This window comes from Poecilia reticulata, chromosome 6 (genome assembly GCF_904066995.2).
Source record: "Poecilia reticulata chromosome 6, P_reticulata-male-v2, whole genome shotgun sequence".
Lineage (NCBI taxonomy): Eukaryota > Metazoa > Chordata > Actinopteri > Cyprinodontiformes > Poeciliidae > Poecilia > Poecilia reticulata.
Window position 1 is genome coordinate 19,224,141 of NC_088835.1, and position 27,791 is coordinate 19,251,931.

General features: G+C 39.2%; 3 protein-coding genes across 5 annotated transcripts; 1 reads left to right on the top strand and 2 right to left on the bottom strand.

The window, feature by feature from the left end:
• Nucleotides 1–2,671: 2,671 nt before the first annotated feature.
• Nucleotides 2,672–6,841, bottom strand: armc10 (armadillo repeat containing 10). The gene is made up of 6 exons (XM_008411393.3): nt 6,038–6,841; nt 5,707–5,852; nt 4,821–4,955; nt 4,550–4,726; nt 4,348–4,419; nt 2,672–4,253 (listed from the first exon to the last, which is right to left on the bottom strand). The coding sequence occupies exons 1-6, from the start codon at nt 6,294–6,296 to the stop codon at nt 4,002–4,004; spliced, it is 1,041 nt and encodes a 346-aa protein (XP_008409615.2). The 5' UTR covers nt 6,297–6,841; the 3' UTR covers nt 2,672–4,001.
• Nucleotides 6,842–7,120: 279 nt separating this feature from the next.
• On the top strand, nt 7,121–27,682 carry fbxl13 (F-box and leucine-rich repeat protein 13). 3 transcript variants are annotated; one of them, XM_008411391.3, is made up of 21 exons: nt 7,121–7,656; nt 7,771–7,877; nt 8,050–8,140; nt 8,221–8,288; nt 10,708–10,862; nt 11,812–11,921; nt 12,006–12,128; nt 12,808–12,903; nt 14,205–14,340; nt 20,697–20,749; nt 21,972–22,072; nt 22,241–22,370; nt 22,751–22,849; nt 24,125–24,245; nt 24,341–24,503; nt 24,580–24,699; nt 24,832–24,955; nt 25,016–25,096; nt 25,253–25,408; nt 26,734–26,897; nt 26,980–27,682. In XM_008411391.3, exons 1-21 carry the CDS (start codon nt 7,585–7,587, stop codon nt 27,128–27,130), a joined length of 2,421 nt encoding a protein of 806 aa, XP_008409613.2. In that variant the 5' UTR covers nt 7,121–7,584; the 3' UTR covers nt 27,131–27,682. The 3 variants fall into 3 exon arrangements, with proteins under 3 accessions (XP_008409613.2, XP_008409612.2, XP_008409614.2); XM_008411390.3 differs by having other exon boundaries at nt 7,122–7,656; nt 25,250–25,408; XM_008411392.3 differs by having other exon boundaries at nt 7,124–7,656; nt 25,250–25,384.
• LOC145551982 (leucine-rich repeat-containing protein 17-like) lies at nt 13,000–20,527 on the bottom strand. Its single transcript, XM_081608095.1, has 6 exons — nt 20,297–20,527; nt 18,300–18,782; nt 18,032–18,225; nt 17,360–17,515; nt 14,964–15,105; nt 13,000–14,884 (listed from the first exon to the last, which is right to left on the bottom strand). The coding sequence occupies exons 1-6, from the start codon at nt 20,419–20,421 to the stop codon at nt 14,599–14,601; spliced, it is 1,386 nt and encodes a 461-aa protein (XP_081464221.1). The 5' UTR covers nt 20,422–20,527; the 3' UTR covers nt 13,000–14,598.
• Nucleotides 27,683–27,791: the final 109 nt, after the last annotated feature.

Genomic DNA, 27,791 nt, shown 5'->3' on the forward strand with positions numbered 1-27,791 from the left:
GGAGGAAGGTTGGGTGGGAGGAGAGAGAGAGAGAGAGGAAGAGGAGTGGGAGGAAGGAAAGGAGACAAAGACAGAGAAAAAAAACGGCGCGTCTCCACTGAATCCGCAACACTTAAAAAAAAATTCTTTTGACGAATTGTTTTTACTGATATCTATTTTTCAGATACAATATTTATTCTAACTGTTGCACCTAAGATAAACTGATCAATCACTAAAAAGAAAAGGAGGAGATATGCGCATTTGTATTAAAAACATTAAAAGCAAAACGAGACGTTTGGTGTCATGAACACCAAACGAACGGGTCAATTATTATCATTGATTTATTTAGCTAAATTATGGTTCATTCGGTGCTGTAAGAAAATATGTTCACTTGATTTTGTATTTTTGTTTTGTTTTTTCTAGCTTCAGATTAAAAATATTTTTTTATTATTAAAAATAACCTACATGCAGTTTTCCAATGATTATTTCCCCTAAGGAAAATAGCAAAGCACATTTAGGAGAAAAACAGAAACAAAAACATCCTACTTGTTAACTGGAGTTAAACTATTTTTAAAGCTAGACTATTTTTCAGCCACATCTTATTACGGATTTAAATTACTTAAACGGAACCCGAAGTAGGCTGGATCTCAAAAAGCAACACGCCATGACCCAATCTGAAGAAATTCAGAACCAGATTGCAAACTTATGGACTTCTAATTCCAGTGAACCACAATGAGAACCGTTTTCCACAAATTGAGAAAATGTAGAGAAGTAAACTAAATAAAGTTGATCCAAGAGAGTGCATGTGATTGGAGGAGGTCACAAATGAGAAAGGTTGGCTACACCCCTCTGAAATGAAGTAAGCAATAGAAAACTTGTCACCCATATTAAAAACACCACTGGCTAGTTATTGACTTGATAAAATCAGCTGGGCTCCCACGTTTTATCAACTAGCATCAAATCAATTGACCTGATTGTAATAAAGAATAATATTCTCCTGACTACCAGGAAAATAAATATTGTCCAATCACCATTTTTTTAAAATCCCACTGTCTTTGTAAGGTAATAAAAGGTTTTATGCATTTACTTTGTCTCTTCCCATAAAATGTGTTATTACTGATGAACGCCATTTTTATGAATTAGAAGAAGGTACGTACAAAAGTCCCACCCCTTCACATGTGGTATCATAGAAAAGCCCTAAATGTCCTCTCTAGATGCCAAAATGAATTAATTCAGTAGAATGCAGGGGGTGGGAGATATTCAAGTTTAGAAATGTCCTCTACAGAGGACAAAAATTAACTACTGGTAGTCAGGAGAATATAACCAAAATTTCTGAGGTTACTAGTAGGCCTAGGCAATGACAGCTAGAGGTCAACTAAAAGTCATTTAAATGGGAATAAAGTGAAAGTAGTGAACTTTAAATTCCTAACTTTTACTCAGACATTTGGCTGCCCTCTCTAAATCGTCACATATTGACCGGTAATTATAAACTTACAGTTTCTGGCTGCTGTGTGTTTTCAAGGTTGCAGCAAGGTTTGAACACAAGGTTTGAAAATTAACTGACCAATAAAAAATAAAAAAAAATACCAAAAAAAAGAAGCCATTTCCTCCAGATCAGTGCTGGTGGAGAGACAGCTGAGAGCACCACGATGTGTGGCGCCACCGTGTGGTGGTCCAGCTGTACTGCTGCTCATAAGACAGACCATCAGTTGTTCTCCATCCTGTCATGTTTAGTTTGTTCCTCTGCTGCCAAACACCAGACTTATATTTATTGGGTTAATAGAGAACTTCTGCAGGGATTCTGAAGGGATAATGCAATATTATAAATCAGGTGCTTTTGTAGAGATGCATCTAAAACATGAAGAGATTGAGAATCACTGCATTAGATAACAAAGTTATAGCAAACAAAGTAACGCCCCTTTCAGGTCAAGAATTATACATAAAACAATTAAAATTAGCTGGTCTTTACTAAGCTCTAAAATTATTTAAAATGCAAAAATACTTAATTCGACAAACATTTACCACAGCAAGATGAAAGCCTTTAGTGATAAAGTAAGCACACCTCATGAACAGAACAATGTGAAGCAGTCGTTCTTTGTGCGAGACGTTGACATTCCCTCACATGGTTGTGGCTGTATTTTGTAGCACCTCGCTTCATTAAGAACTTGCTACAGCTTTTATAGGTTATCGTCTGGGCTTCTGCATCACAGAGTCTGTTTTGGAGCAATTATCCTGCGGATTTGAAGCCGCCTCTCCTGCTTCATGACCCAGTTTAGGACTAACTTTAGCTGATTGACAGATTGCCTCACATTTGGCTCCAATATATTTGGCGTGCAGAAGAGATAGAAGGTGATTTCTATTCACTAATTGCTTCAAGTTGCTTGCGCTGATATGCCATTTGTTTTTCTGCCAAATATAGTGCTGCACTATTTTTATGTTAGCCCTCAAACCCTGCAATTGTTTAAGGGTGCAACTACATTTACCCATCACTGAAAGAAAGAGCTGAGGAGAAAACTTTCATCACACAGTAAACTTTCTCAGTTTGTACAGATGCATGTTGGACAATAATGACTAATGCTGGAATCACGTTTGCAGTTGATTTCTTAGTATAGTTTGCCAGATGGTGACATGCAAAGAAAAACATGCAAAAAAAACCCCTCAAAGTTTAGATAAGGTTACAAGTCACAATAAAAACACTTGAACTTCTGATTTATTGAACAATTTAAAGAGAAACATTTTCTAGTTAGGGAAAAACGACAAAAGAACTAGTTAATAAATACAAACTGTGTCATAATCAATCAGCATCCTACCATTCAGTTTTGGTAAACCATAGTTGCCTGAGATTTTTAGGTCAATAAACAGGTGTCCAAACATAAAAAAAAAAAAAAAAAGTGCAGCATATCGCAACATCTAGACTCACCACAGCTATTAACATTTCACATGTAGTGCCATACTGTCAAAATACTATTCTTAAGCACTTCCTCTGGTCCGGTCAATATTTAGATGGCTCCCTCACTTCCTGTCTTACTAGTGCATAGATTTGTGTGATAACAAAACCTGTAGTTCACATTCGTCACTGCTGTGGATAAATAACCATGTTACGTATAAACAGCTAATAAACAATCATGGCATCTGGACCAAGTGGTCCAGCATTTCCAAGCTGCGTCTCAAGTTTCACGATAAGTTGCATTGCAGTTCAAGTCTCTTCCTGCTGCCTACTGGAGGCTCCGTTACTTAAACGTGCTCAAGTTTTTAACGTCACAAGCACTTTCCTCCCACAGCCGTGGTTCAAAGTTCATCCAGGTTTATAACAAACAGACGACAAATAACTCCGCTCTGCGGTGGAGGCAGTGGCTAAACTTTAATATCTTCATGATTCACTAAGATCCTGGCTTTCAAATTTGCAGAACAAATAGTCAGCAGCTTTGTTTAAAAGTTTGCTTCTGCCTACCAAACAGAGAAAAGCTTCTGTTATCTAGATATCCTGATAACTCAGATTTTTATTAAGTAAAAAGAGTTTCTTAAAAGTCATGTACATAATCTGTTAGAAGTTAAACTTATGACTGGAGACTAAAATGCCTCTCTGAGCTACAGAGGGTTGGGCACAGAGGAAATATAGCATATAAACGTTTGGCAGTTGGGCTTGACTTCTTAAATTTCACCTGAATCTTTTGAGATCGATAAGAATCATTTTAGACGTTATCTGTGGATCTTTAAGGAAAATAGATTTCTTATAAAAACTCAGAAGTGAAAACAAGAGGTGGGTCTTTCAAAACTTGTGTATTTACATGCTGAACAAACGGTGGGATTGTTTTTACTTATTCATAGCAAGATTGTAGAAAATTGGGAGTGTCTGAGATAAAACTGAATTAAGTTTTAAGTTATAGAACTGATGCAAGGAACACTAAAGAAAAACAGTATTGCTGAGTTTCCACAGGAGTCTACAGCACAGTCCACAAGAGTTAATGTCAAAGAGGAACGGTTTAAAGATTAAGAGACTGGCAGGGGGAAGGAGGGAAGGTCTACGTCAATATACGAGCTACTTGGGCCTGAATCTCCCCAGCGGGGTGTGAAAGCAGCCGGACAAGTTTGCCGTGCAGCTGGGAGGATTCATCCAGCATGACCCGGAACAGACAGTCCTGTTTTAGTCTAAGTTCGTCAGCCACCTGTGCAGAGGGCCTCCAGGCCTTCAAGTTCCCTACAAAGGTTAGCAGTCGCAGCAGCACGGCAGGAGACGTTCGTTCATCAAAGAGAAGCAGCACAGAGGCAGGAGCCTGGGTCCCAAAGCAAAGAGTAGAGAAGTCAGTTTGTTTTGATGCATTTTTACAGAAAGATATGCCTACTGACTGGAGAATAAAAACTGAGTACCTGAGCTTGAACTATGTCATCCATCATATCTGGATTAGATGATAAATTAACAAGAACTTTCAAGGTCTGAACCTGAAAGAGAAACAGAAAAATAAATAAATAAAAAAATCACAGATTTCTTCTTGGCCATGACCGTTGGACAGCAATGTGTTGCTCCATTTGCTTTTAAAGCTGCTTAAAGATTAAACTCAATTCCACAAACCTGTAATGCTTCACTGCTGACAACCAGCAGAGACAATAAAAGAGTGACCGATCCCTTCAGCAAATGCTGATGTTTGTCTGTGACCGAGAGGTTCGTCAGCAGCCGCAAAGCACCCAGCTGGAGGTCAGAGTTCACTGCCGACATTTCGATCAGCTCCAGCACTTGTGGCACATAAAGCTTCAATAGAAGAATAAAAAGACATCAACACATCAAGTAGAGCCTCATTAAAGTCAGTTAGCTGTTGTGTGGTGTAATGTTTACAGCAACGTACCTTTATTTGCTCCTGGTTCTGGATGTTCATGCACAAATTATTTAAAGCATTCAGAGCTTGCACTCTAACCTCTGGAGCAGGATCAGAAAGGAAGCCAGCTATGACAGGAATCCCTTCTAATTCACGAATTTGGTTCTGAAGAAAAAGGTAAAAAAAACAAAAAAAAAACAGTCGATCAGCAGCTAGGATTAAAAAACTGATGTGCTCTACACTGATATCAAGAATAAAAGTAGTTAGTTAGAAAGCTCAGTTTAGTTTGAGAAGATTCTCAAACTTGCCTTAATTAACTTAATTTGTTCAATAAACACTGATGAGTAGTTTACAATAATAATAATAATAATAATAAAAAATCAGCAAGTGGAAACGGTTCAACATTCTATGTCTGCTGAACCATTTCTATGCTTTTTTTGACCATAAGATTATTCCACTGCATGATCTAATTATCCATTCTCAGTTTTCTAGTTCAGTCTAGCAATTATTATGAACATTGTGATATTTGAAGAAATTAATGATGTGATTTATTCTAACAGAGACTCTAGAAATTTGGGGCCAGTATTGCCACAGCATTACAGATCTACCACCTTGCAGCAGCAGTAGATGCACAAAATTAATTTTAGTATTAGCTAACCAAAACACACTACTAAAGTTTAAGCCACATGTTATCATCAAACTTCTTTCTGTATTTGTAATGACAGGGCAGAGAACATACCTCGAAATAGTGAAAGAATAACACTAAATGTACACCTCTGGCAATTAATTTGCCACTTATTCAGTTTTCCATAAAACTGAAAAAGTGAATTTTGGGGAACAAACAAAAAACAGAATCCACAGGGCCCAGAAAGTAAGAGTCTGTTATTGTTGGTTGTGCTAAGTGGTTTGACTGTACCTGATTTACGGTGAAGGCAGCAGCATTTCCCAACGTGAGAAGAAACTGAGCCCGATTAGATACATCATCGATGGTCTGCAAACGTGACAGCAGCATCTTCAAGTGATGTAACTCCAGTTTGTTGGGGGATTGATGGACGATCTCTCCTTCAATGCAAAATATAAAAAAATGTTATCGTATTCTGGAAAACTAAATATGCCGAGACGGATTGAGCCTTTAACAGATCAAGATTTAAATCTTAATTACTTCAATTTTTTTTATCAAAACGATTAGAGGTCAACTTTCTATTGTGAATGCAGTCCGTCTACTTTGATAATTGTTTAATATTTACCTGATGTAGCATCATCTGGACGGGCACAGACTACATCCAGTCCGGATACTTTCGCTAGCAGACTCCCCGGCCGTAGCTTAATTCCCCCCTGCTGGCTACTCTTCACACTGGTACTTTCATTATGGGAATTTTTCTTGGTTTTCTTGAAAACTTGTCCGCTGATAAGTTTGTACAGTCCGTAAGAAGCGCCAGCACCCGCAACAATTCCCAGCAGAGCCTTCATGTTGCCGAGCCTTGGGACAACACTACCATCACCCATGCTGCTAATCTCTGCTAGCTGCTTAGCAATTAGCTGCAGGTGCTCCGAAACGTTTAAAAATTAATCGGTTATCAAACTAACCGAGGTCATATGTTAGCCGTGGTTACAAACCCCGTCCTAAAACAATTTACCGTTTTCATTGTTGTAAGGACTACACAACTTTGCCTAAAAGCTACAGTTGTCAATCTCATCAGTTGTTACGGATCATTTTAAGGCCAACCAAAAGTTTTCCTGAGTTACTTGCGTAAAACTTCTTTTACATTCTGACTTAATGTTTTGCGATATATTATGACGCCAAACTTATTTGTTTTAAATGTTACGTTTTCCGATTAAAAACTAAGAGTTTGAGCTAAAATCGTGAATTAAATTGTCATAAATATGCCAGTGTTAGTTTTTAGTTGTCCAATGTCCATCCCTGTGGCAAGCTGACTGTGGCTTTATTTGTAATCCTTGAGAACTGAGTTAGATAAAAAATACAATAAAATAAATGTAATTACGATTTATTACTCTCACTTGATACAGTCTCTGCAGATGATTTTTACCGTTGCAATTGCAAATGGTGTTCTTGTTAATTTCTGACTAGATATTCAACCTTCTCTAGCGGGATAGGGTTGCATTTCCGATTGGGCGGGGTACAAATAGGCCATGTGCTATTTTAGGTTGCCAATATGGCACAGTTGTTGACTACTCGCACAACCTTGACCAGATATAATTTTGAAAAAAAAAAACAAAAAACAAACAACATTTGCACTTGTAAATTCTGTCATTGTCGCAACTGGAACGAGGCCAAAATACTAGTATTGCACTATTAGTTAAATAAATAAATAAAAATAGGTAGGCTTTTTAATGAAATGACGGACAACCAGACCAAATTAGTTACATGCAAACCAGTTAAGTCAATATAAAAAAATCCTAATATAACTTCAGTACAAATTCCAGTTAATACACTCGGGTTGAGCTCATTCTAGTTACAAGTTAAAAACAAAAAACACCAGAATTTGTCACTTCTTGAGGTCAGCAGCCAAGCACTGCACAGCACTGCTTGAGCCACCATTTTAAAGAGACACCAACAGCCAGGGACAAGTTGAATGTGCTATAATTTACGTAGTGTACTCAAACGATATTTAATAAATATGCAAACGTCTTGCCATAGTCACTGCTCAATTATTCCGTTACCTAGCAACAATGCATTTCGAAATCGAAAGGTTTGACAAAAGAGAAATACAATAGTGCTAACGGAGAAGCAAACATATACTCGTGCTAGTCAGCTGTGCCGCACACAGAAAACATGGCAGCTGCGGACACAGACAGAAGCTTGAAGATGAGCGAAATTAAACAATGCCTTCCACAAATAAGCAAGGTAGGAAAACATGGAAAAGTCTAAGTATAAGCATCCAAGGAGATACGGGTAGTCATACAAGTTCAAGAACTTTTAAAACTGGCTTTAAAACACCAATCTACTTTCCTTCAACAGGCATTATTGTCAGCCGCCTGTCTGATTTGTCCCAATGAACCAGTGGAGTTCCTTCAGAGAGTGCTTATTGCATTCCAGGGACATGATAACCTGCAAACTGTCGACTGGTATGTGCCTCCTACATTTGATAAAACAACCGCTTGGTGGCTCCCTTTGTCATGCTTTTCCTTATACTGAAAGTTGAAGTTGTCTTGGATAAAGGGGGAGCACTAACTCTGCAGTTTTCCCTGCTATCAAGCATAAATTCATACAATTTAATGAAACTTGTTTGTTTTCCAGGCAAAAATTTGTTGATTATGTAAACGAGTCCATTACAAAAGATTCTCTGAAATTCAAAGCTGTGGACACAAGTTCCCAAAGCGCCCAAATGGTATTTTACAAGTATTCAATAGTGAAATACATATTTTGGAAGTGAATAAATTTTTATTTAGGCATTTATGTGCTTTGCAGGAGCTGTATTGTCAAATGGAAAAGGCTGCCTCTTGTTACGTGAGACACTTACTAGGTGCATGCTTCAGGTAGGTCAAGAATTACAAACTCTCCCTGTACTCAAATATGGGAGATTATTGCTTTTGATATTTGCAACCGGAAATTCATCTCTGAGAATTACATTGCATGCATGACAAAACAAAAACTGTAGAAATCAGCACCCTTCCTTCTAGTTTCTCTGATGACCAAAAATGTGGTTTGGATCTGGAAACAAAACCAAAAGAAAAGAAAGTCAAGTTACAAGCTCAGTGAAGTTTAAAGATATATAAACACGTGACATATTTTGTGACTTCAGGAAGCTTTCTTCACAATTTTTCTTAATCATTTTGCAAATTAAAGTGTAAACAGCATCTATATATATCTTACAGCATATTTCCATTGCTGTTTATCAGCCTTGTCCGTTTGTAACAGGTCCTTGTCAAGAACGTCGTCGCCCCTGTATAGCGGTTTTTGGACTTTATATATGCGTTCACAGAGGAGCGGGAGGATTTTTGGGGCTTTGGGTGAGAAGAATTTTTTGTCTTCTTCCAGATGATGCAGTTCAGCTCTGTATCTCTGGGTTCAGACAACAGCTTCGAGGACCAAGAGGCAAAGTTAGTGGGCTCCGTTTCCATGGTTTCAGAAAGCGTCTGTAAGCTGTCTGGCTGGCTTATGGGTTTTAGCAAGCCAGCTTTCATTGCATCTTCATAGCCACCATTTAGGGAAAGGAATTTGCCAACACTGGATTTGTATGCATCAAAGGACTTTGATGCTTCCTTCTCGTTTATGCCTTCATAATTTGGAACGTAGATATAATTTTTTGGTATGAAATAATTAAAAGATTACTGGCACAGTTTGTGTAGAGAAAGGACACGAGATTGACCCACTCTGTGGAATCCCTTACTGTTGTCAGCACCAGATGAAAACACAGGCATGCATTTCGCCTTAAGGTCCTTTGACCTGTAACTTAGAGGAACTGAACTAGATCTCCTCTTTGAAAAGAAGATGGAATCTTGGGATGGGCGGTCAAAAACAGCTACGGTTTTATGATTGAATCACCGGAGAATTTGCTCGAGGGGAATTTGCTCTGCTCATAGCCTGACTGAGCATGACTGTTTTTGGAAACACTCCAGAAAGTGTCTTTGCGTCCACCAGGAGGACTATCATTGGGTATGTCATTTGAAAGGAGCTCTGGGACAGCAAAGCCTTTATATGAATGGTGATCAGATTGCTGGATAAACATTTGGTTGTCGTGAAGAGTGACATCGGGAGGTTTTGTGAAGAAGCTGTATTCATCCAGTACTTGGTTATTTTTATCTCGTCTGCTCCAGACTTTTTGTCCATTTTCACCTTAAGTTTCTTTATCCACCATATCTGGTTGGCTTTGCACCGTCTCTTCAGGGAAGCTGCCAACAGAGCCAAAAACCAACCAGTCTTCATAGAAAATTGGGCACTCTACAATGAAACAAAGCTTTGCTCCCGTTTAGCGTATATATCATTCTCATCAGCTGGCTGTAAATAATCCCCAGAAATAACCTGGCTAGAGGTCTGTGGACACGTGTCCATGTGCAGTATTGCAACATATCAGTAAGTAAACAGCCCATTATTTTCACTGGGATTTAAACAGAGGGGAAAAAACATTCCTGACATGCTTCCTGGTTTGAGGAGGAAAGCAGATGCAGCCCCATAAAAGCATGCATAACCAGGAAACCCTGAAATGCAAAAATATCTTAAAGATAGAAAGTAATCAAGCAAATTAGGAAAAAACATATCTATTTAAAATGTTACAGGTGTTTATACCATAATGAAAGATCCATGACATCACATGCAGCAGCAGAGCGGAAACAGTAGATCCCTGATGAAAACTGCAGCTGCCTGTGTGAAAATCTGCCTAACTACCTGCAGGTGCTTTTCAGAGGCCACTAAGAAAAGGGAAAAACATCAGGACTTCACATAAACTGGGCTTTTTAAGGATAAACCAGTCAACATATACATTATCAAGGTTATTTTGTTTCTGAAGGCAACTAGATTATTTAGCTAAATGTATTTTTATCTCTTCTTTCTGCCTCCAGATCCACCTTCCAGTCTAGTGGTGGCAGTAATTCACTTAAAAAAAGCTTGCCAGCTACCAATAAGATACAAAGAAGAAGCATACATACAGAAAGCACTTCTATTTTATCACCTTCATTTCCTATTCCTGACAATCCATATGTTTTAAAATGCTTTTTCTTTTTTGGAATAATTTCAGCAGTGGATGAGTTTTATGTGGACACTCTATGTCACTGGAAGTCATCTCTGTTATCATTGTGTCTCCTGTAGAACTCTAGAACATAAAATAGATTATTTGATTGGCGAATATTAGATTGGACCAACCAACTCCTGTATAATTAACGCTGGGACCCCTCGCTGCCTCTCTTTTGTCCCTGTTGGCTGAATTATTGATGAGTTGTGCCTGCCGTGGTGTGACAGGGCGTGGAAGAAGTTCATCCAGCAGAGGAAAGAAGAAGCCATAAAGACTGCTCTGCAGATGGAGGTGGCAAAGGCACATGCTGAGAAGAGGTGCCGGAATGCCGCTTTCATTGAATGGCTGAACTTTGTGAGGGTATTCAAGACGAGAAGAGCAAGTAGGTGATAGTGAGAAATTATAATGAATGCTGTTGATTTATTGTTTTTGAAGCGTGTCCCATTCCAGTTAGTGAAGCCAGAGAAAACATTTGCTGTGGTTAAATATGTCCAAGCTGAAAATCCTTCCAGATGCTGTTGGTTTGTTCCAGTCCGATGACTCATTTTGTCCTGAATGTAGCTGGAGACTGGCAGTAAACTCTGAACTTTTTGGGGGCATGTTTGCTGATTTTTTATTTTTTTTTACTTTTTTATTATTTTTTTGGAGAAAATATCCTGCCAAAGCAATATTCCTTCCCTACACTGCACTTTTAATGAATCGCACTAGGGCTAAAATGGCATGACCTCAGCATATAATAGATTTTGAATGCAACAGAGCACAATAGAGCGAGCAAAAACATAAATTTCAGAATTAAATTAATAAAAGGTTACAGCAGACATTTGAGGCTTTTAGAGGGGACAAGAGGCTGGGGACACTCTGGACAGGTCGGCATTTCGTCGCAGGGCAGCGCTGAGGCACACAGGACACACAACTGCGCACGCTCTCCCACACACACATAGTACGTCTTTCTATCTTCCCAAGGACTTTCATTCATTTTTATTTATTTCTATAGCCTAACTCTTACTTTTATGCTAAACTTAACCTGAACTTACTTCACACCTTAGTTTTAAACCTAACCCATAATCCCAAAACAGCACTTTTAAGGCCTCTTGGTCATCAGAGGGTCAGTACATATGCCTACTTAGGATGATTTCCTACTTAGGATGGTACAGTCATGATTACCAAACATATTCTGGGAAGCCAAAGCGTCCAGAGAAATACTATTATTATCATCATTGTTGAAAACATAAACTGGCAGACTATTCAGTTAGGTATAAAAAAGTAAAGTTATTTTTATTTTTTTTGTAATATCAAGTTCATTGTTAAAGAAATGTTTCTCATTAATTTAGACTTCATTGTGAAACTTCAGAGTCTGGTGAACAAAATCCGCATCAAGCACTACATAACGTCTTGGTACAGCGCTACTATGGATTCAAAAAGGCACAAAGAGTATTTTAAGGTACAAAAAATAGTCCTCTGAAAGTATGTTAAACATAAGTTGCTTTCTCATTCACCGGCTCTTGTTCTTGTATGACTCTGGCAGAAGTTGGAGGCAAATGTCAAAGAATTGGACGGTAAAGGTAAAAGTCAGCGGCCTTCTATGGTTCTGCCGCCTCAGAAAAGATTTGATGGAATAGCAGAGCTCCCTCATCACCTCTCACTGAAGGTATCTCATCTGCAGCTCTCGCCATTCATTTTTTTAGATAGTATTATTAGGATTATCCTGGTCTTCACGTCGAAGCCCCAGCTACTCTGTTCCCCTCTGCAAGGAGTCAGTGATGAAATCATTTGTGCTACATAAGGCTGTGTGTGAACTCTGCTGTAATCCTGCATGCAGGCTCTCTGAGTGATTAAACTCAGGTGCAGATCATTATAGTTTTATTACAGTCTCATGCATATATTTATACATGCATATACATAATTTATACACAATAAGTATGAGCCATTTTAACTTGGTTGATTATTAACCACGTTTGCTCGCTCCACTTTTAGCCTTTGTTTTGGATTCACAGCTGCTGGCAAAGTGAGAGCTCTGTTGGCCTTCCTTACCCTGGTGTTTCTGTAGAACGTCTCGCCTGATAAATAGAGCTTCAGCATGACTATGTTTGGAAACAGACAGGGGCTGGTTGTTTACATATCTCTGCCATAAAAAGTGGCAAAAGGGACGATGAACCCAGTCTGGGTGCTGTCGGTACCCAGACTGGGTTCTGTAAAATCCAGGAACAACTATCAATCTGTCAGCATCAAAGTTGTGTCATACTTTTTGTCTGAATTTCTGTGCCAGTATCTTTTGGCTGAAACTTTTCTAAATGATCACTTGTGCAAATCTTTTTTTTTTTCCTCAGATCTTTCAGTATTTAGGATTAAGGGACTGGCTAAACTGTTCTGAGGTGTCCAATACCTGGAAATCAATCGTCCACTCAGGCACGTTGTGGAGTCAGGTCTGTGCTGTGAAATTTGCTGCGTATATTTATAGTAGATGAGCACAAATAAGTATTCATGCTCGTTAAGGTTTTTAATTTCATAGCTGTAACCAATTCAAACTTCAGTGCCATTTATTGGGGTTTTATGTGACAGACTAAAAAAAAAACCCACCAAAACATAATAAAGGAAAATGACAATAGTAGTAGGAGTTTTTAAAGACTGTGCCATAGTTTTACAACATGACCCCTTTAAATGTAAAAACCCAAAATAAAATCCATCAGAAGTGATGATTAGTTCTTTTGTTTTTTCTGTCTGTAATTTAATCCCAATGTAAATACTGCAGTACATTGAAGAACAATAGAAATCAAACAGCATCATGAAGACTAATGAACACAACAGATGGGGACAGGGAGAAGTTTACAGGTTAGCTAATAAAATATACAACATTTTAAATATTTCAAAGAGCTCTTTTCAATCCATTATCTGGAAATAGAAAGAATATGACACAGCTGCTAACCTTGGCTTAGGGTTTAACTCCTAAACCAACAGACCAGAGGAGGAGAGCATTCATCAAAGACAGCAATAAGAAGTCCTGTCAGCCATGTTGAGGACTCTACAAGCATGGACTCTGGTCAGATGGGACCAAAATATAACTTTCTGTCCTGCATGCTGAACAAAATCACAGGCAGTAGGCATAGTAAAACATGCTTGTAGCAGCAGAATATTTTTCTTTAGCAGGGGCAGGGAAGCTGGTTTGTCATGATATCAAGATGGATGGAGTTAAATGTAGCACAATCCTCGAAGAAAACCTGTTGGAAGCTCTGAAAGACTTCAGACTGGGACAGAGGTTCATTTTCCTGCAGGACAATAACCTAAAACAGAGCTACAAAGTAATGGGTCACATTAAAATATATTTGTCCATTAAAAACCCCCAGTCAAAGTCTAGACTGAAATCCAACTAAGAATCCGAGCAAATAAATTAAACTGAATGAGCTTGAGCTATTTTACTAAGAAGAATGAGCATAAATGTATTTCTCTAGATATGCAAACCTGATAGAGACGTCATTATGAAGTGCAGAAAATGGTGACACAAAGCTTACTCAGGGAGCTGTGCACATATGAAGGTGATGCGTTTCAGCTTTTTATTTGTAAAATAATTCAAACCCATATAAATCTCTCCTTCAACTTGATATTCATCAAGATATCTCGAAATATCTGTAAGTTTATAATGTTACATAATTTGGAAAAGCTGAAGTGGGTTGAATACTATTAGCACAGTGGTAAAGTTTTATGCCTAAAGTGTTTTTGTCTCTGCTAGATTGACTTCTCGGTGGGGAAAGACTGGGTAACAGACACTATAGTGCAGAAAATCCTGAAGAGCTACCGGCCCTTTGTGACCCACCTGAACCTGCGCGGCTGCCAGTCGACAAAATGGTCAAGCTTAAAATATATCAGTGAGTTTTAATTTCTTTATTTATGGCTTCTTATGTCTTTTACTTGTGCCAATATCCACAGGTGATCAAACGTAAGCTGTGCTGTTTAAAATGCTAAAGTCAAGCCAGCCGCAGTGGGACTGTTAATATTACGAATTAGCTGACAAACTGTGAAAAGGAAAAATCAAAATGCAACATAGCAATCTGATGCAGACTGTTGTACTGTATTGACAGAAAGTGAGGGGAAAAAAAGGCTTTATTAAAAACAAATCACTTGAGTCAGGCCAGTCGGAAGATCTGGTATTTTTGTGGCGCTCTCAGATGGCTCGGCTCCAACTCTTCTTCTTCTATTTCTCCTTGTAGTTCCATTGGCGAGTCCCAGAGCTCGGCGTCCCTTTGGTTTTGATCCGGTCGGCTGAGCTGTCTGTCCTTAGGACAGTCTCTGTTGTAGGAATGCACATAGTCCTCCACTCGCTCCCCAATATATTCTAGAGGAGACTGGCACAGCAGGCCAGAGTGCTTCACCCCTGGATGCAGACGTAGCCAGTAAACCATGTAGTGTATACTGGGGGGGAAAGAAAAAGTAAGCAATTGTTAGAATAAGTCTTTGGAGTCTTTGTAAGCGGTTTGGGAGTAGAACTCACTTGTAGTCGCACATCCAAGGGTTTCCTCCTAGTTTGAGCTTGGACAAAAAGTACAAATCTTCAAGAACTCCATACTGAACAAAATGCAGCTTGTTGGATGATAGGTCCAGCTCCTGAAGGTGTAAAAGACCAGACAGGGACCCTACAAAACAGTAGACCAGTGACTCACTCCTAAGAAGAAGAGCTGCAACGTAAACAAATATGCCACCATACCCGCAAACATTTTAAATCACAAGAAGTTCTATTTCTCATCTGTTTTCATTGCATGAGGGACTGAAAGATGCAAATTATTTATGCATCCTTGTTTTGCGCAGAAGCTGAAATTTACAAGTTTCAAGTTAAAGTTCCAAATCCTTATATCTTTTGCTTTCAGACACATAATAACGCAGTACATTCTATTTCAAAGCAAAATGAGAAGAGAAGTTTATCAATTTTGTTCTTATTCTGAAGAAAGTGATGGAAACTTTGAGCAATTAAAAAAAATAACAGTTTCTAATTTACCACTGTTTCTGAGAACTACTTTGCATCTGTGTTTTATGGCCGGCCAGCTTCTGGTACTGGAGAGCTGTTATTGCAGTCCAGGACAATTTGGTGACATTCCACAGTTCCTGCATTTCTGACTCAGAAGCAGCATATTTTATGTTGCCCACATGTTTGCTGTTGGATAAATGTTTCTACTCCGCAATATTCATTTTGTAGGTCTGGAACCAAGATGCTGTTGTGACACAAATAGGCCCAACACCAGACTTTGTAAAATATCTCCCATATCATGATGTCTGAGCCACCATGCTTCACAGTGCACTGTGGCATGAATTTAATGTTGAGAGACCTCTGCACCGTTTCTTTTAAGACCAGTAAATGTGCTCTTTCCTCTTCAGCCAGTTTTCAGAGGCTTGCAGAGGTTTCTTGCCATTAGCTTGACTTCACATTGGGACTGTTGATGGTTATAGTTTTCCCTTTAACCATTCTTTGATTATCCTGGAAATGATCCGTGACTAAGTCTATGTATGCCCTTTGGATGCTCTTTAATCCATTAAGAGGGATTAAAGGGCAGACCAGATCAAAACCAAAGGGACACCGAGCTCTGGGACTCACTAATGGATATTACAAGTAGAAGAAGAAGAGTTGGAGCCGAGCCATCTGAGTCAGGCCAGTCAGTTCTTCTGACTGGTCTGACTCAAGTGATTTGTTTCTAATAAAGACTTTTTTCTCTCACTTTCTGTCGATACAGTACAACAGTCTGCATCAGGTTTTGTGTTTGAATTCAGTCAATCAAGCATCCAATCGTTTCTGGCACTATTTCAGGTATTTCACACTATCAAATTAACTTTTTAATCAAGGCTCCTGAACAATGTAAGGATTGGCTCATTTCCCCCAGATTTCAACATTAAAGCTGCAGTATTAAAGTACTTTTTCAAAATTCATTTTTCAATATTTATTAAAAATGTCACCATGTTGTTATAGTGTAATATTGGACAGATAAACTGTGAAAAAACCGAGCTCCTCCTCCTCCTTCTTGAGTTATTACTGCCTTCTGAAGAAATGCACAGCTCCCGGTCAAAAACAACCAATCAGAGCCAGGAGGAAGATCTTAGTACTGTCAGTCAAGTTAGTGTACATGCTGCTAAATATGGTAATGGCACCATTACAGGAGAACTGCTTATGTGCCAATTTGGCTCCTGTTTTGTCTCAGAGTGAAAGATCTTGCTGATCGAACTTTATACTGCTATTACTTTGGACAAACCGCTCGCTGTTAATATTGAGTTGCACAGAATTTGCAGCATGGATGTTGCGGCTTTGGGTTTCCCGTAACTCTTCTGTTCCTACTGGGTCATTATTTGGCATGTAGGAATAACAATTCTACCAAAAAACTGTGATTAACTTAATGGGTGATTCTGGACTGCAGTTATTTTGAACACAGCTTTACACTGGTACTAGTTTGTTTTGCTTCCAGTAGATGGACTGGTCACAGAGGATGATTAGGTTCACGTCCTTCCCAGAACCAAGTTTTGACGTTTCAGTTAAATTCAGTCAGCCAGCGCCAATCGCTGCTGGTCTGCTGATGTTAAGTTCAGTTCGTACCAGTGGGCCGTGATTTACTCAAACACAGTGAGGCTACATGTCAGCACATCTCCTTGTATACCTCGTCATAAATAAAGCTAAGCCTGTATACACATGTATGGCTGAATGCCTGCCACTGCTCAAAATGAAAAGGGGAAAAACTGAAGCCACGGCAGCTGTTTAACTGTTCCCCACCTTTTGGACTCCAGATGAAGATAAACACAACTGCATATGTGTAGCAATTCATTCTCGGTATTACCGTGATGATTACATACAGGCCATGTTGTTGTAGCCAGTAATCTTGATGAATCTGTGAGCATGGGGGTAACACCCACCTGTGTCGATCCGCTGCATGTCGTTGCTGCTGAGGCTTAGGATTCTGAGGCTTTTTGCTCCTTGGAAATCTCTGGGTTTGAGATGATGGATTTTATTAAGGGACAGATCGACCCGAACAACATTGTCTGGAATACCTGGAGGCACCTCAGTTAGACCTAAACACACACAGAAAGGGGTGAACACGTTTATTAAAATGCAACTTTTTTATCCACATTTTTGTGATTTGCAGAAGAGACAAACTGCAGCTTCAAATAAACCTAGGACAAGGCAGTAACACAATAGTAACGCATAACTGATTTACATGAAAAATGTAAATATTTTTATTGTAATACGATGGCCAAAACTCTCTCTCCAACCAGATAAGGTGCCAATAAATTGACATTAATTAGTGTTTAAAGGAGTAGCTGACTCAGCACTGAAAATCGACAGATGTGCATTGATTTATTTTATGTCTCACTATGAAAATGCTTCTCTTTCAAAAGAAAAGTTCAGCTCTTCCAGTAACCCAACAGTAATTATGAATCATCCGCTCTGTGACGGTTTGTATTTTTTCTTAACCCCTCTGTTACATAAGACCATGTGTTGGAAGCTACAGGACCAGCTTTCGGGCTTACGGTAGAGAGACGTTAATCAAATTGATCCTTGGGAATAAAGCCTGATCTTGAACTTGCCTCGGTTCCTGCAGTCCATCCATGTGACGGGGAAAAGGTAAGTGTGGCACAGCGCGGTGGCGTCTAATTTGCCACGGATCGGATTGGGCTCCAAAGTTTGAGTGACGTTGACTTTTGGGCCGAATTCCTCGCACAGTAAGTCGGGATCAATCTGCTTCAGCTTCCTGTCCTTAAGGCTGACTGGTTCTGCACACCTGGAACATGAGATGTTTGCAGGTTAGCAGTAAATCAACAATGCTCTTATTAAATATCTGGTGGCATCGTTTACTTGGCATGGTTTCCCAGGTTACGGTTGCTTGGGACTTGAAGAGTGCGTATGAGGCTTTCCATTGGACAGAGACATTTCCAGGGATTGTCGTAGAGACGCAGATAGTGAAGGTTTGGCATCGGTATGAGCGCCTCTTCGCTGAGCGTTCTCAGTTGGTTGTGTTGCAGCAGCAGGGTGGTTAGGTGAGTTAGACCCTGAAAAGCGTCTTCCTCCACCTGCGAGATCTGATTCTGTTGAAGATCCAGACTGGATAGACGTTCATATCCAAGGAAGGATCCACTGCGGAGCGCCTTAATTTGGTTGCGGGCCAGAAGGAGATGGTTAGGTACTCTGGACCAGGTACTTGAGCTGGGGATAGAGGTGAGACTTTGGTCCTGACAATCCAGATACACTTCTCCAGACTGAGTCATCTCTGAGCAGTTTGGTATCACAACCCCAGAAAGGCCTGATCTGCTCTGACGCCGCAGAGCCTTCATCCTTGACCTTTGGAAAAAGACACAAAGAAGTCCAGCATCTCATAATTTGTACATAAACGCTGAACCGGTTGTACACACCAACACAGTGCTGTAAAAAGTATTTAACTCCTTACGGATTTCTTCTGTTATTGTTTGCTTTGTCACATGTTTCAGATCATCAAGCAACATTTCTTTTATCATAAAACTTCTCAAATTTCACTACCACACCTACGCCTGATTACTGCCTGACCTATTTAAAGTGAATTCACTTGAATACAAGTGGATACAAGTCAGACGGGCTGTACTGACATGAAATTGTTTGTGCCTCTGTACAATTACAACAAAGATTGACTAAACCTAACACACCATGCCCCAAGCAAATGAAATGATAAGAAACAAAGTCTTAGTATGCAGCCAAAAGTTCAAAAAGCTAAAAACTTTATAGCATGTTCTTCCAAACAAACTATGTAAGTTGAGTAATGCTGCTGCATACAGATAATGTTGGCTAAATAATGACTAGTTAACCCATGCAAATATATCATGTAAAGCTAGATAACAAGAATTACTTATTTTACATCCCTTGCTAGCTAGTTAATGCTGTAAATCCCAACACTCTTTAATGTCAGTGCAAAAGTTGTGCTCATATTTGCTTTCCATATATTTAAAAGAAATATTTATTGGCACAATACAAAGTGCAAATAGTCATAGATCAGACATTAGCGACAGAACAATGATGCAGAGTCTTTTCAGGCAAGGAAACATTAAAACTGGCTGAGAAAAAGAGATGTGTTGGGTATCGGGACAGAGTTTTCACAGATATTTCAGAATAAATCTCATTCACTTTCCAAAATCATTTTGACTGTATCATAGGTAGAACAGGGAGAAGTTTACATTTAGACTTTTTTTTTTTTTTACATTTTCTGATATAATTTGATTTATGCGTTATTTGTGTTTGAACAGGCAGCAAATTTTTATGTAACTATTAATTTTGCACATCTGTGCTATCACATTTGACTAAAATATCACTTTTCATGTTCATGCCATTTAAAAAAGTTCTGAGGATTATCACTCTGTGGCCTGTGACTACCTCTGCATTTTGTGTGCTAAGTAATAATTTGTTAATGAGAATGGTGTCTTACTTTATTTATCGTTGCCATTTGAGACGTTATGATCTGGCTACTTAACCTGTAAATGTTCCAGGATAATTGTGTTAACTCACCCAGAGTTTGGCAGATAAAACTTTAGATTTATTAGTTTAGAAATATAAAATCGGTCCCCTGCTGCTGAACTGTGGCTGTTAGTGATTATGTATGTTTTTAGCCACTAAGGACAGTTGCGATTGGATGCAGGACGACGATAAATCACTCAACAGACCTCTGAAAAATTTGTCTCATGGTTACACCCCTGATCCCAGAGGAATCTGATCTGCCGTGATTCCTGAAAGCCCTCATCCTTATTCTTTGGAAACAAATCTTAGCTCGTTGTGATTTATAAACACCGAAGTCTCTGGAAACAGAGTCGTAAACAGCAGTGAGTCCATACCTTTCCCGTGTAAGTTTCTGCCTCGCACTTTTAAGTCCTCTGCCCTTCCCTGGTCTCTTTGACTCGATGGACGGGAGCAGCGAAAGAGCCACAAAGGCTAAAAGGATCGGTGAGATTACACGCATCCTGAACACTGCAGGGGGTTTATTTTCACCTACAGGAGCGAGAGTCAAAGCAGGAATCGTCTTCAGTCCGCTAGGCAGCTGTGTTGGTTTTGATGTAACACAGATTCTCTTCACTCTGTTTGGGAGGGGGGGGAGCTCAGGTCAGCACATCATCAAAGAGAAGAGTCATCACATAAAATTCGTGTGTATTGAGGTTTATTACCAGTAAGTAGATGAAAACAGAATTTAACAAGCTTTGCTCATTTTGTGTTTTTTTTTTCTTTTCTTTTCTTCAGGCGAATGCAAAAACCTGCAGGAACTCAACTTGTCAGAGTGCTTAGCAATTTCTGTAAGTAAGCAAGTAGATGGTTGGAAGTTTGGAGAAAATCTCGAAACTAAAAAACACAGTGTTTAGATTGTATATGAAATTTTAAGGCTAAAACATTCTTCATGTTGATTTAACGCCATCCTGCATTAAATTATAGATTGGCAGGATTTCTGGAAACCACATTCCCCACACAAATGAATCACTCTGACTCATTTTTGTCCAGCAGTCGGAAATCTCTTTTTTTATTATTATTACTATTATTATTTTACAGTGTGAAGAAAAGGAAAACAAAAGTTTACAGTAAACTTTTTTTTTGTGGTTTTAGTTCGAATCTAATGTTACATTTGATCTCAGCTGCTGGTACCCGGATACGGGTATAAAGGCACAAAACAGTTGGCTGAAACTTTCCATCCCACTGTTCACATGTTTAATAATCCTTACAGTTCGATGACAGGTTAAGTCTCTCTGTGTCTAAAGTTTTCCCTCCTGTGCCGTGTACGTTGTCTCAGTTCCACCCTTACATGCTGCTGCCAATCAACTTCTAAACTTTTTCCAACTCCTCAAAACATACAAGTTTGACTCTTCGGAAATATTTAGCATTCAAAAAGTGAACGTGGTTATGGCATGACCAATAAAGGAGTGCCACCATAACACTGCTGGGAAGCTAGAAGCTGCATATCTGTTCAGTCAGACTTTTTTTATTTATTTATTTATGTAAAGAAAAAGTGTGATTGATTAGTTCTAATTCAGCAGCCGATTCAGACAATGTAATCAGCTAATATTAGGTTAACATACATGCTTTACTTCATTAGGAAAAAACTGTTAACAAATGTAAGAATCCACACAATGAGCTTTTTACAACTACTAGATGAAGCGGGAATTTAAAAAACAGTTCATCAAATAATATTTATTTTAGCCACGATTGGAATTTTGTTTTCTTTGCTACTATGATATAAAAACAGTTAGCTAATGTTTTTGCTCTAAATTATGATGCAAGTACATCAAAACTCTGAGTTATCCCCAACGCTATCAAACCTTTAGAGTTTTATACCAGAAAACATCAATGTTCGATTATTAACAGCATAATCTTTGTTTTCACATAAACTGAGTCTTACATGTCTTTCCAGAGAACGAAAACACAGAATGAAATGTTTTCTAATAATAGTCCGCTTCAAAATAAAACATGTAAACATCTTTGTGACGTTCAGAGAGACATTTTACATTGAACTCTGCTCTTTACCAGGATATGATGATTCAGAGAATTACAGAGGGATGTCAGTGCCTGCTCTACCTGAACCTTTCTTACACACTCATAACAAACCAGTCTTTGAGAGCAATAATCAGGTAAACCTTGTGAAATAAAAGATCCAGTTTTAGCTTTTTCTATCCTGTATGTACACACATATATATATATATATATATAAAATTTTTTTTAGTGTAGACAAGCTTGTATTCAGTCACAGCAGTAACAATAAACAACAAAACAATCAGGCAGTTCTTTTTTTCAAATAGTAATTGCCGCAGCCTTCAGTACCTGGGACTGGCCCACTGCTGCAGATTCACAGATGAAGGATTTCTAACCCTGGCCACGGAGGAAGGTGGTCGAAATCTCATGCACCTCGACTTAACCGGATGCATTCAGGTCAGCCGTTTTGCTTCTTTTGCTTCCTGATCAATACAGTCAAAGGAGCAACAGTTTACTCCTCGACTCAGTTTCCAACTATAGTATCCACTCTTCTGTTTGCACGTGTCTGATCTTGTTTCTCCCTCTGCACTGGGGAGCATCGGAGCGAATGGGGGAAGGTCTGTGAATGTAAAAAACATCTGAGTGGAGGGGTTGGGTTTACACACCCACCCTCTCTGCATGTGTACACGCCATGTCACATTTGCACTCTTTGCTCTGGGGACGAGCGTTAGCTGGGATCCAGATGTATGGTTTCCATGATGAGATCATAAGAATGCAGAGAATGACTAAAAAAAAAATAAAAGCAGAGCCCGACTTTGCCCCCTTTCTCTTTACAGATGACACCAAAAGGGTTCGAATATATTTCTGCAGGATGTCCGTCTCTCAAAGAGGTTGTGATGAATGACATGCCAAGTCTGTCAGACACCTGTCTTTTGGTAAGACTTTATTTCTGCAACATTTCAGAAGTCACACAAAGTAAACCGGATGTTGCTGAAATCGTAAAAAAGCCTTTGTGGCCAACTCTGGCGTATTATGTGACATGCATAAACAACGACATCAAACCAACACCGAAGCATCACAGTTCCTTAAAAAGTATTCATACCCCCGCATATTTAACGTGGGTATTTTTTTGTAGACCAAAAACACAGTGGAGCTTTACAGTGAAGAAGGAGCTAGCAAGTTCAAGCTAAGTCGGGATAGATGTAGATGTTTGTGAACATCCTTCATCAAGTCTTCCCATAGATTAATATTTTAATTTTGGTCTGGACTTTGACTAGACTATTGTAACAGACAACTGTACGGCTACTGCTGCATGTTTTAATGTCTTGAACTGGTGGAAAGCAAAACTGAAAATGAGGATTAGAGCTCCCACAGCTTGATGTAGCCACTGCCATGTTTCACCATGGATATGTTGTTTTTTTTGTTTTTTTTAGGGTCATGTGCATTGCTAGTTATACTCTTAGCATGTAGCACAGAGGGTCCAGTGTTGGTGTCATCTGGTCACAGTGTTTTATGTTTGTTTGTTTGGTCTCTTCACGGCTTGTGACAAAATGCAAAAAATACTTATAGCTTTTTTTCCCCCAACAATGGATTTTTTTCTTTCCAAATTCGTATCGTGCACAGCTAATAGTTGTACTTTCCACCTGAGCTGTGACTCTGTGCAGCTCCTCCAGAGTTACTAAGGGCCTCTTTGTTCCTTCTCTAATTTATGCTCCTCCTTTGTGGGCTGTCAGATGTAGTGGACGGATGTTTTGGTAGGTTTGAAGTTGTTATATTCTAATGTCAGATCGATTAAAAACTCATCTGTTCAAAGATGTTTATTAAGGATTTAAACCTCTCCACTTTATCCCAGACCCGTCTGCTGTGTATCCTGGTCTTCATGACAATGTTTGTTCACAGTTGTTCTCTAGAGAACCTTTGAGGAGTTCACAGAAAATCTACATTTATACTGAAACTATTCACTAATTGGATTTAATTTCAGAGTATTAAAGGTAATTGGGGTATGAATACAAATTAATGCTGAACTTTTCTTTTTTCTTTTAACTGTGTCATTTTCTTCCACTTCACTTGTTGTTGGTTTTTCTTATAAAATCTAAAAGATTGATTCTGTAATGCAACCTTATAAGTCAGAGGGTATGAATACTTTTGCAAGGTGGCGCTGTAAAAGTGAAAGAATAATGTGTTTGTTTGTTTTTTTCATAATCTACCAGGTCCTACTTTCCAAGCGTTGCGCTCTGTCCTCCATCTCTCTGCTGGGCTGTCCTCTCCTGTCCAACATCGCCCTCAAAATAATCGCAAAAGTAGCCAATCTGAAGAGTTTCAGTATTGAGGGTGAGACCATTTTGCATCCCGCTGCTGTTTTTGTCTTTCTTAGCCATGTGTGGATGTTAAGCACTGGTACAGGAACTTGTTCGTGTGTGCTTTAGGCAACTACCAAGTAACTGAGGCGAGCTGGGAGGCCCTATGCGGCTTCTCCACTGCTCTCAGCAAGCTCCATGTGGTAGACTGTAATGGAATGACCGATGAAGGCATGAAATATGTGTCCTCCCTCAGACACTTGAATTACCTGGATATTTCACTCTGCAGCAGGTGGGTGAAGGGTGTGTTGGCTTCATTTGCTGAATCGACGGTATTACGTCGCAGCGTTTTCCATCATGTCTTTCAGGGTGAGTGATGTTGGAATCAAATGGTTGACTGAAGGTTCCTCAGCAAATAAACTGCAACACCTTGGCATCAGTCAGTGTGGCCTCATTACTGAGTTCTCCATCAAGAGGATTGCACGAAGGTATTTAGCAGGATTTAACTACAGAGCTCATCCTATCCTCATAGTTAAACTACATTTTCCCTATATTTGCCTCAGGACCTGCACAAAAAAAGCAAAATGTTGCATTTTTGTGTTTGGGAAACAACTTATTAGGTTGCAGAAACTGTTCCACCTTAATTTGAGTTACTGTGAGAAGGTGACGGACCAGGCTTTGGATTACCTGAATGGCAGCTCCATCCAGTCTCTGGACCTGACTGGCTGCAACATCCGTGATCAGGTACTGAACCACGCTGCATGTTCTCCGTCTCGATGACTGTAACGGTGTTCTCTATTTCAGGGACTGGATTCACTTAAGAAGATACAGCTAAAGAAGATTGTAGTTGCCAAATGTATATTCATCACCGATATGGGCATAGAGGTACACATCTTTCAGACCCCAGGTTTATTTCCTTCAGGATACTTGTTTTGTAGAATCATCTCTCCCTTTCTATTAGAAGCTGATGTGAGAAAGGAAAGATATCAACACGGTCTTATACCCCTTTTTATGCCTTCTTATTCTCCTTCCGGGCAGAAGCTGTGCGACAACATGAGAGATCTGGAGCACATTGACATTTCCCAATGTCCAGCTCTGACCGACGCAGCAATCGGTGCCATTTCACTTTACTGCAGAAGTCTCCTCAGAATGAAGATGGCAGCGTGTCCACAGGTTCAGTTTGCATCTGCATATAGAGTAAAGTGTTTGTATTTTTCTCCTAACAGAAATTCTTCAGTTTTTGCTTCTTATTTAAGTTTAAAAAAAAAAAAAAAAAAAATGGTTTTATATTAAATGAAGAAAACCTAAGCAAATACGAAAAAGCTGCTGTCAGACGCTATTCAACCCAGCGTCACCCTTTGTGGAAAAAGGTTATTTCTCTGTAAGTCAACTCGTGGCGTCCCGATACCAATACCAGTATTACCAATACTGGTATTGGTATCTGGCTAGATACCAGCATCAAGTAGTGGGACTCATACCTGTAAACACAAGCCGATACTCCAAAACGATATAACTTTTCTGAAGTTAGATGGCGGGAGAGTGGCCAAAATGTCCAGAGTTTGGAGTTATTTCAAGGAAAACACAGAGGATAGTAAACAAGCAGACTGCCCTCGGTGCTTAGCCAAGCTGTCAAAATGAAAAAATGCGTCTTTTAACGAGTAATTTGATAAAATATTTACAGGTGGAACAATCCGTGTGTCATGCTCTATTTATGATTTGTTGACACAGTCAAAGGGATTGCAGACTTAAAAAGAAGAAGAGCCACTCTGTTCCAAATAAATGCATTGTGTGACGTTTAAGTACCAACTTGTTATCGGTACTCGGCATCGGCAAGTACCTGAACTGAAGTGGACTTACTCAGTCTGGAAAAATCTGGTATCGGGACTCTCCTAAAATCAACCTTTGACTCTTGGTGTCAACAGCCGTCAAGCATTTCTTATAAGTGGTAGTGAGTCTTTTACATCTCTGTGGAGGAACTTTGGAGGATTCTTCTAAACCAGCCAAACTGTGGAGTCTTTTGGGCCATGAATAACCTGTTTAAGACCCTTCTACTGCTTCCCATTTAAATCCAAACTTTAACTAGGCTGCCCCACAACCTTATGTTTTCTGTTTCAGATGTTTAAAAGTGGACTTGCTGAGGTGCTTTGACATTATTCTTCAGGTTCCATTGGTTCCATCAATATTGTCCAGATTTTGAAGCAGCACAGCAGTCCCACACAATCACACAATGTTTGTGTTCTTTTTCCGATATGTGATGTTAGTTTTTAACCCAGATTTAAATGGATGTACAGCTCTTCTTACCAATTCACACAATATTTTTAATGATTACATTTTTCACATAGAGCCATGTTGACTTCATATGTGAAAAATACATTTTGTATTTATTCAGATTTTCTTTGCCAATACTAAAGTTTGATCTGCAACGTGTGAGGAGATACTTCTTCTCAACACTCAGATGCACACCAAGTATTAAATATGATCTTTCTTTAGCTGCTACAGTTCCTCGTTTTGTTTGTGTTCAGATGACGGATATGGCGATCGTGTATCTGACCACTGGCTGTCAGTACCTGCTAGAACTCGACGTGAGCGACTGCAGACTCCTCACCGATCGCTCTCTTAAAAGCCTAAAAAAGATTTCTCCTCCACTTAATACCATCAGAATAAACAACTGCACAGGCATCTCATGGTACATTAAAAGTCAAAAAGTCTGACATTTACACTCTTATCTAGCAAGCTTATCTAGCAAATGTCCTTTTTTCTTTTTAAAGGGAGGCTGCCGTAAAACTGCAAAAACGCGTCTCGCACTGGGAGTACAGCAGCGATAGACCTTCCACCTGGTTTGATTGTAATGTACACAAGTTTACAATGGCCCCGAAGGATAACGATGCATGGATGAGGGAGAGGGACTTGTGTGTATAAGCAGCAATTCCGTCCGGAAAGATCAAAATTCTGTTTAGAAACAGAAAAACCTGGAGGAATGATTATCTGCAAGCTGAGGTCGCAAGATTTAGTTCTCAAAGTCCGGTGTCCTGTGACTTTTAGGTGCATACTTCATGCAACCTACCTGAACGGTTGAACTGCCTCCTCAGCTGGGAACTAGAAGATACAGAGTCCTGCTAAACGACCTAACTATTTCATCCAGGTGTGATGAAGCAGAGGCGCACCTAAAAGCTGCAGACCAACATCAGGGACAGAAATTTGAGGCCCCCTGTTTCTGGTCACTCCAACCATCGATTTAGGAGCTTTTCTAAATGTCTTTAAACATTTAAGTGTTTTTATTTTCACTAATATTTTTTAAACCAATTATAAACCAGGTTATGATTGGCCTGGCTTTGTCGAGGTAATTCACCCATAATGCAGGTCTAAACCCTTTCAGTGTTATTTTGTGCCCTTTTGCAGAAGAAATGTTCAACAACTTCTAAAGAGCACAAACTGTTAATGAGACAAATAAAGTTTAAAATTTACCAAAAAGTGTTAATTTACTTATTGTATAACGTAAAAAACTGTGCAGCAACAATGACATGTGTTCCATGCCTTGTTCTTTACTCAAAAATGCCTGTTACATTTATTTTAAATGGAT

Coding starts and splice junctions, on each gene's coding strand:
- fbxl13 (XM_008411390.3), top strand. CDS start 7,585: ATGGCAGCTGCGGACACAGACAGAAGCTTGAAGATGAGCGAAATTAAA. Junction 12,904..14,204: donor CAGGCACGTTGTGGAGTCAG/GTCTGTGCTGTG, acceptor TGTCTCTGCTAG/ATTGACTTCTCGGTGGGGAA. Junction 22,371..22,750: donor ACTTAACCGGATGCATTCAG/GTCAGCCGTTTT, acceptor TTCTCTTTACAG/ATGACACCAAAAGGGTTCGA.
- armc10 (XM_008411393.3), bottom strand. CDS start 6,296: ATGGGTGATGGTAGTGTTGTCCCAAGGCTCGGCAACATGAAGGCTCTG. Junction 5,853..6,037: donor TCCAGATGATGCTACATCAG/GTAAATATTAAA, acceptor TTTGCATTGAAG/GAGAGATCGTCCATCAATCC. Junction 4,727..4,820: donor AGAACCAGGAGCAAATAAAG/GTACGTTGCTGT, acceptor CTTCTATTGAAG/CTTTATGTGCCACAAGTGCT.
- LOC145551982 (XM_081608095.1), bottom strand. CDS start 20,421: ATGCGTGTAATCTCACCGATCCTTTTAGCCTTTGTGGCTCTTTCGCTG. Junction 15,106..17,359: donor CATGCAGCGGATCGACACAG/GTGGGTGTTACC, acceptor ACTGTTTTGTAG/GGTCCCTGTCTGGTCTTTTA. Junction 14,885..14,963: donor CCTTGGATGTGCGACTACAA/GTGAGTTCTACT, acceptor TTTCCCCCCCAG/TATACACTACATGGTTTACT.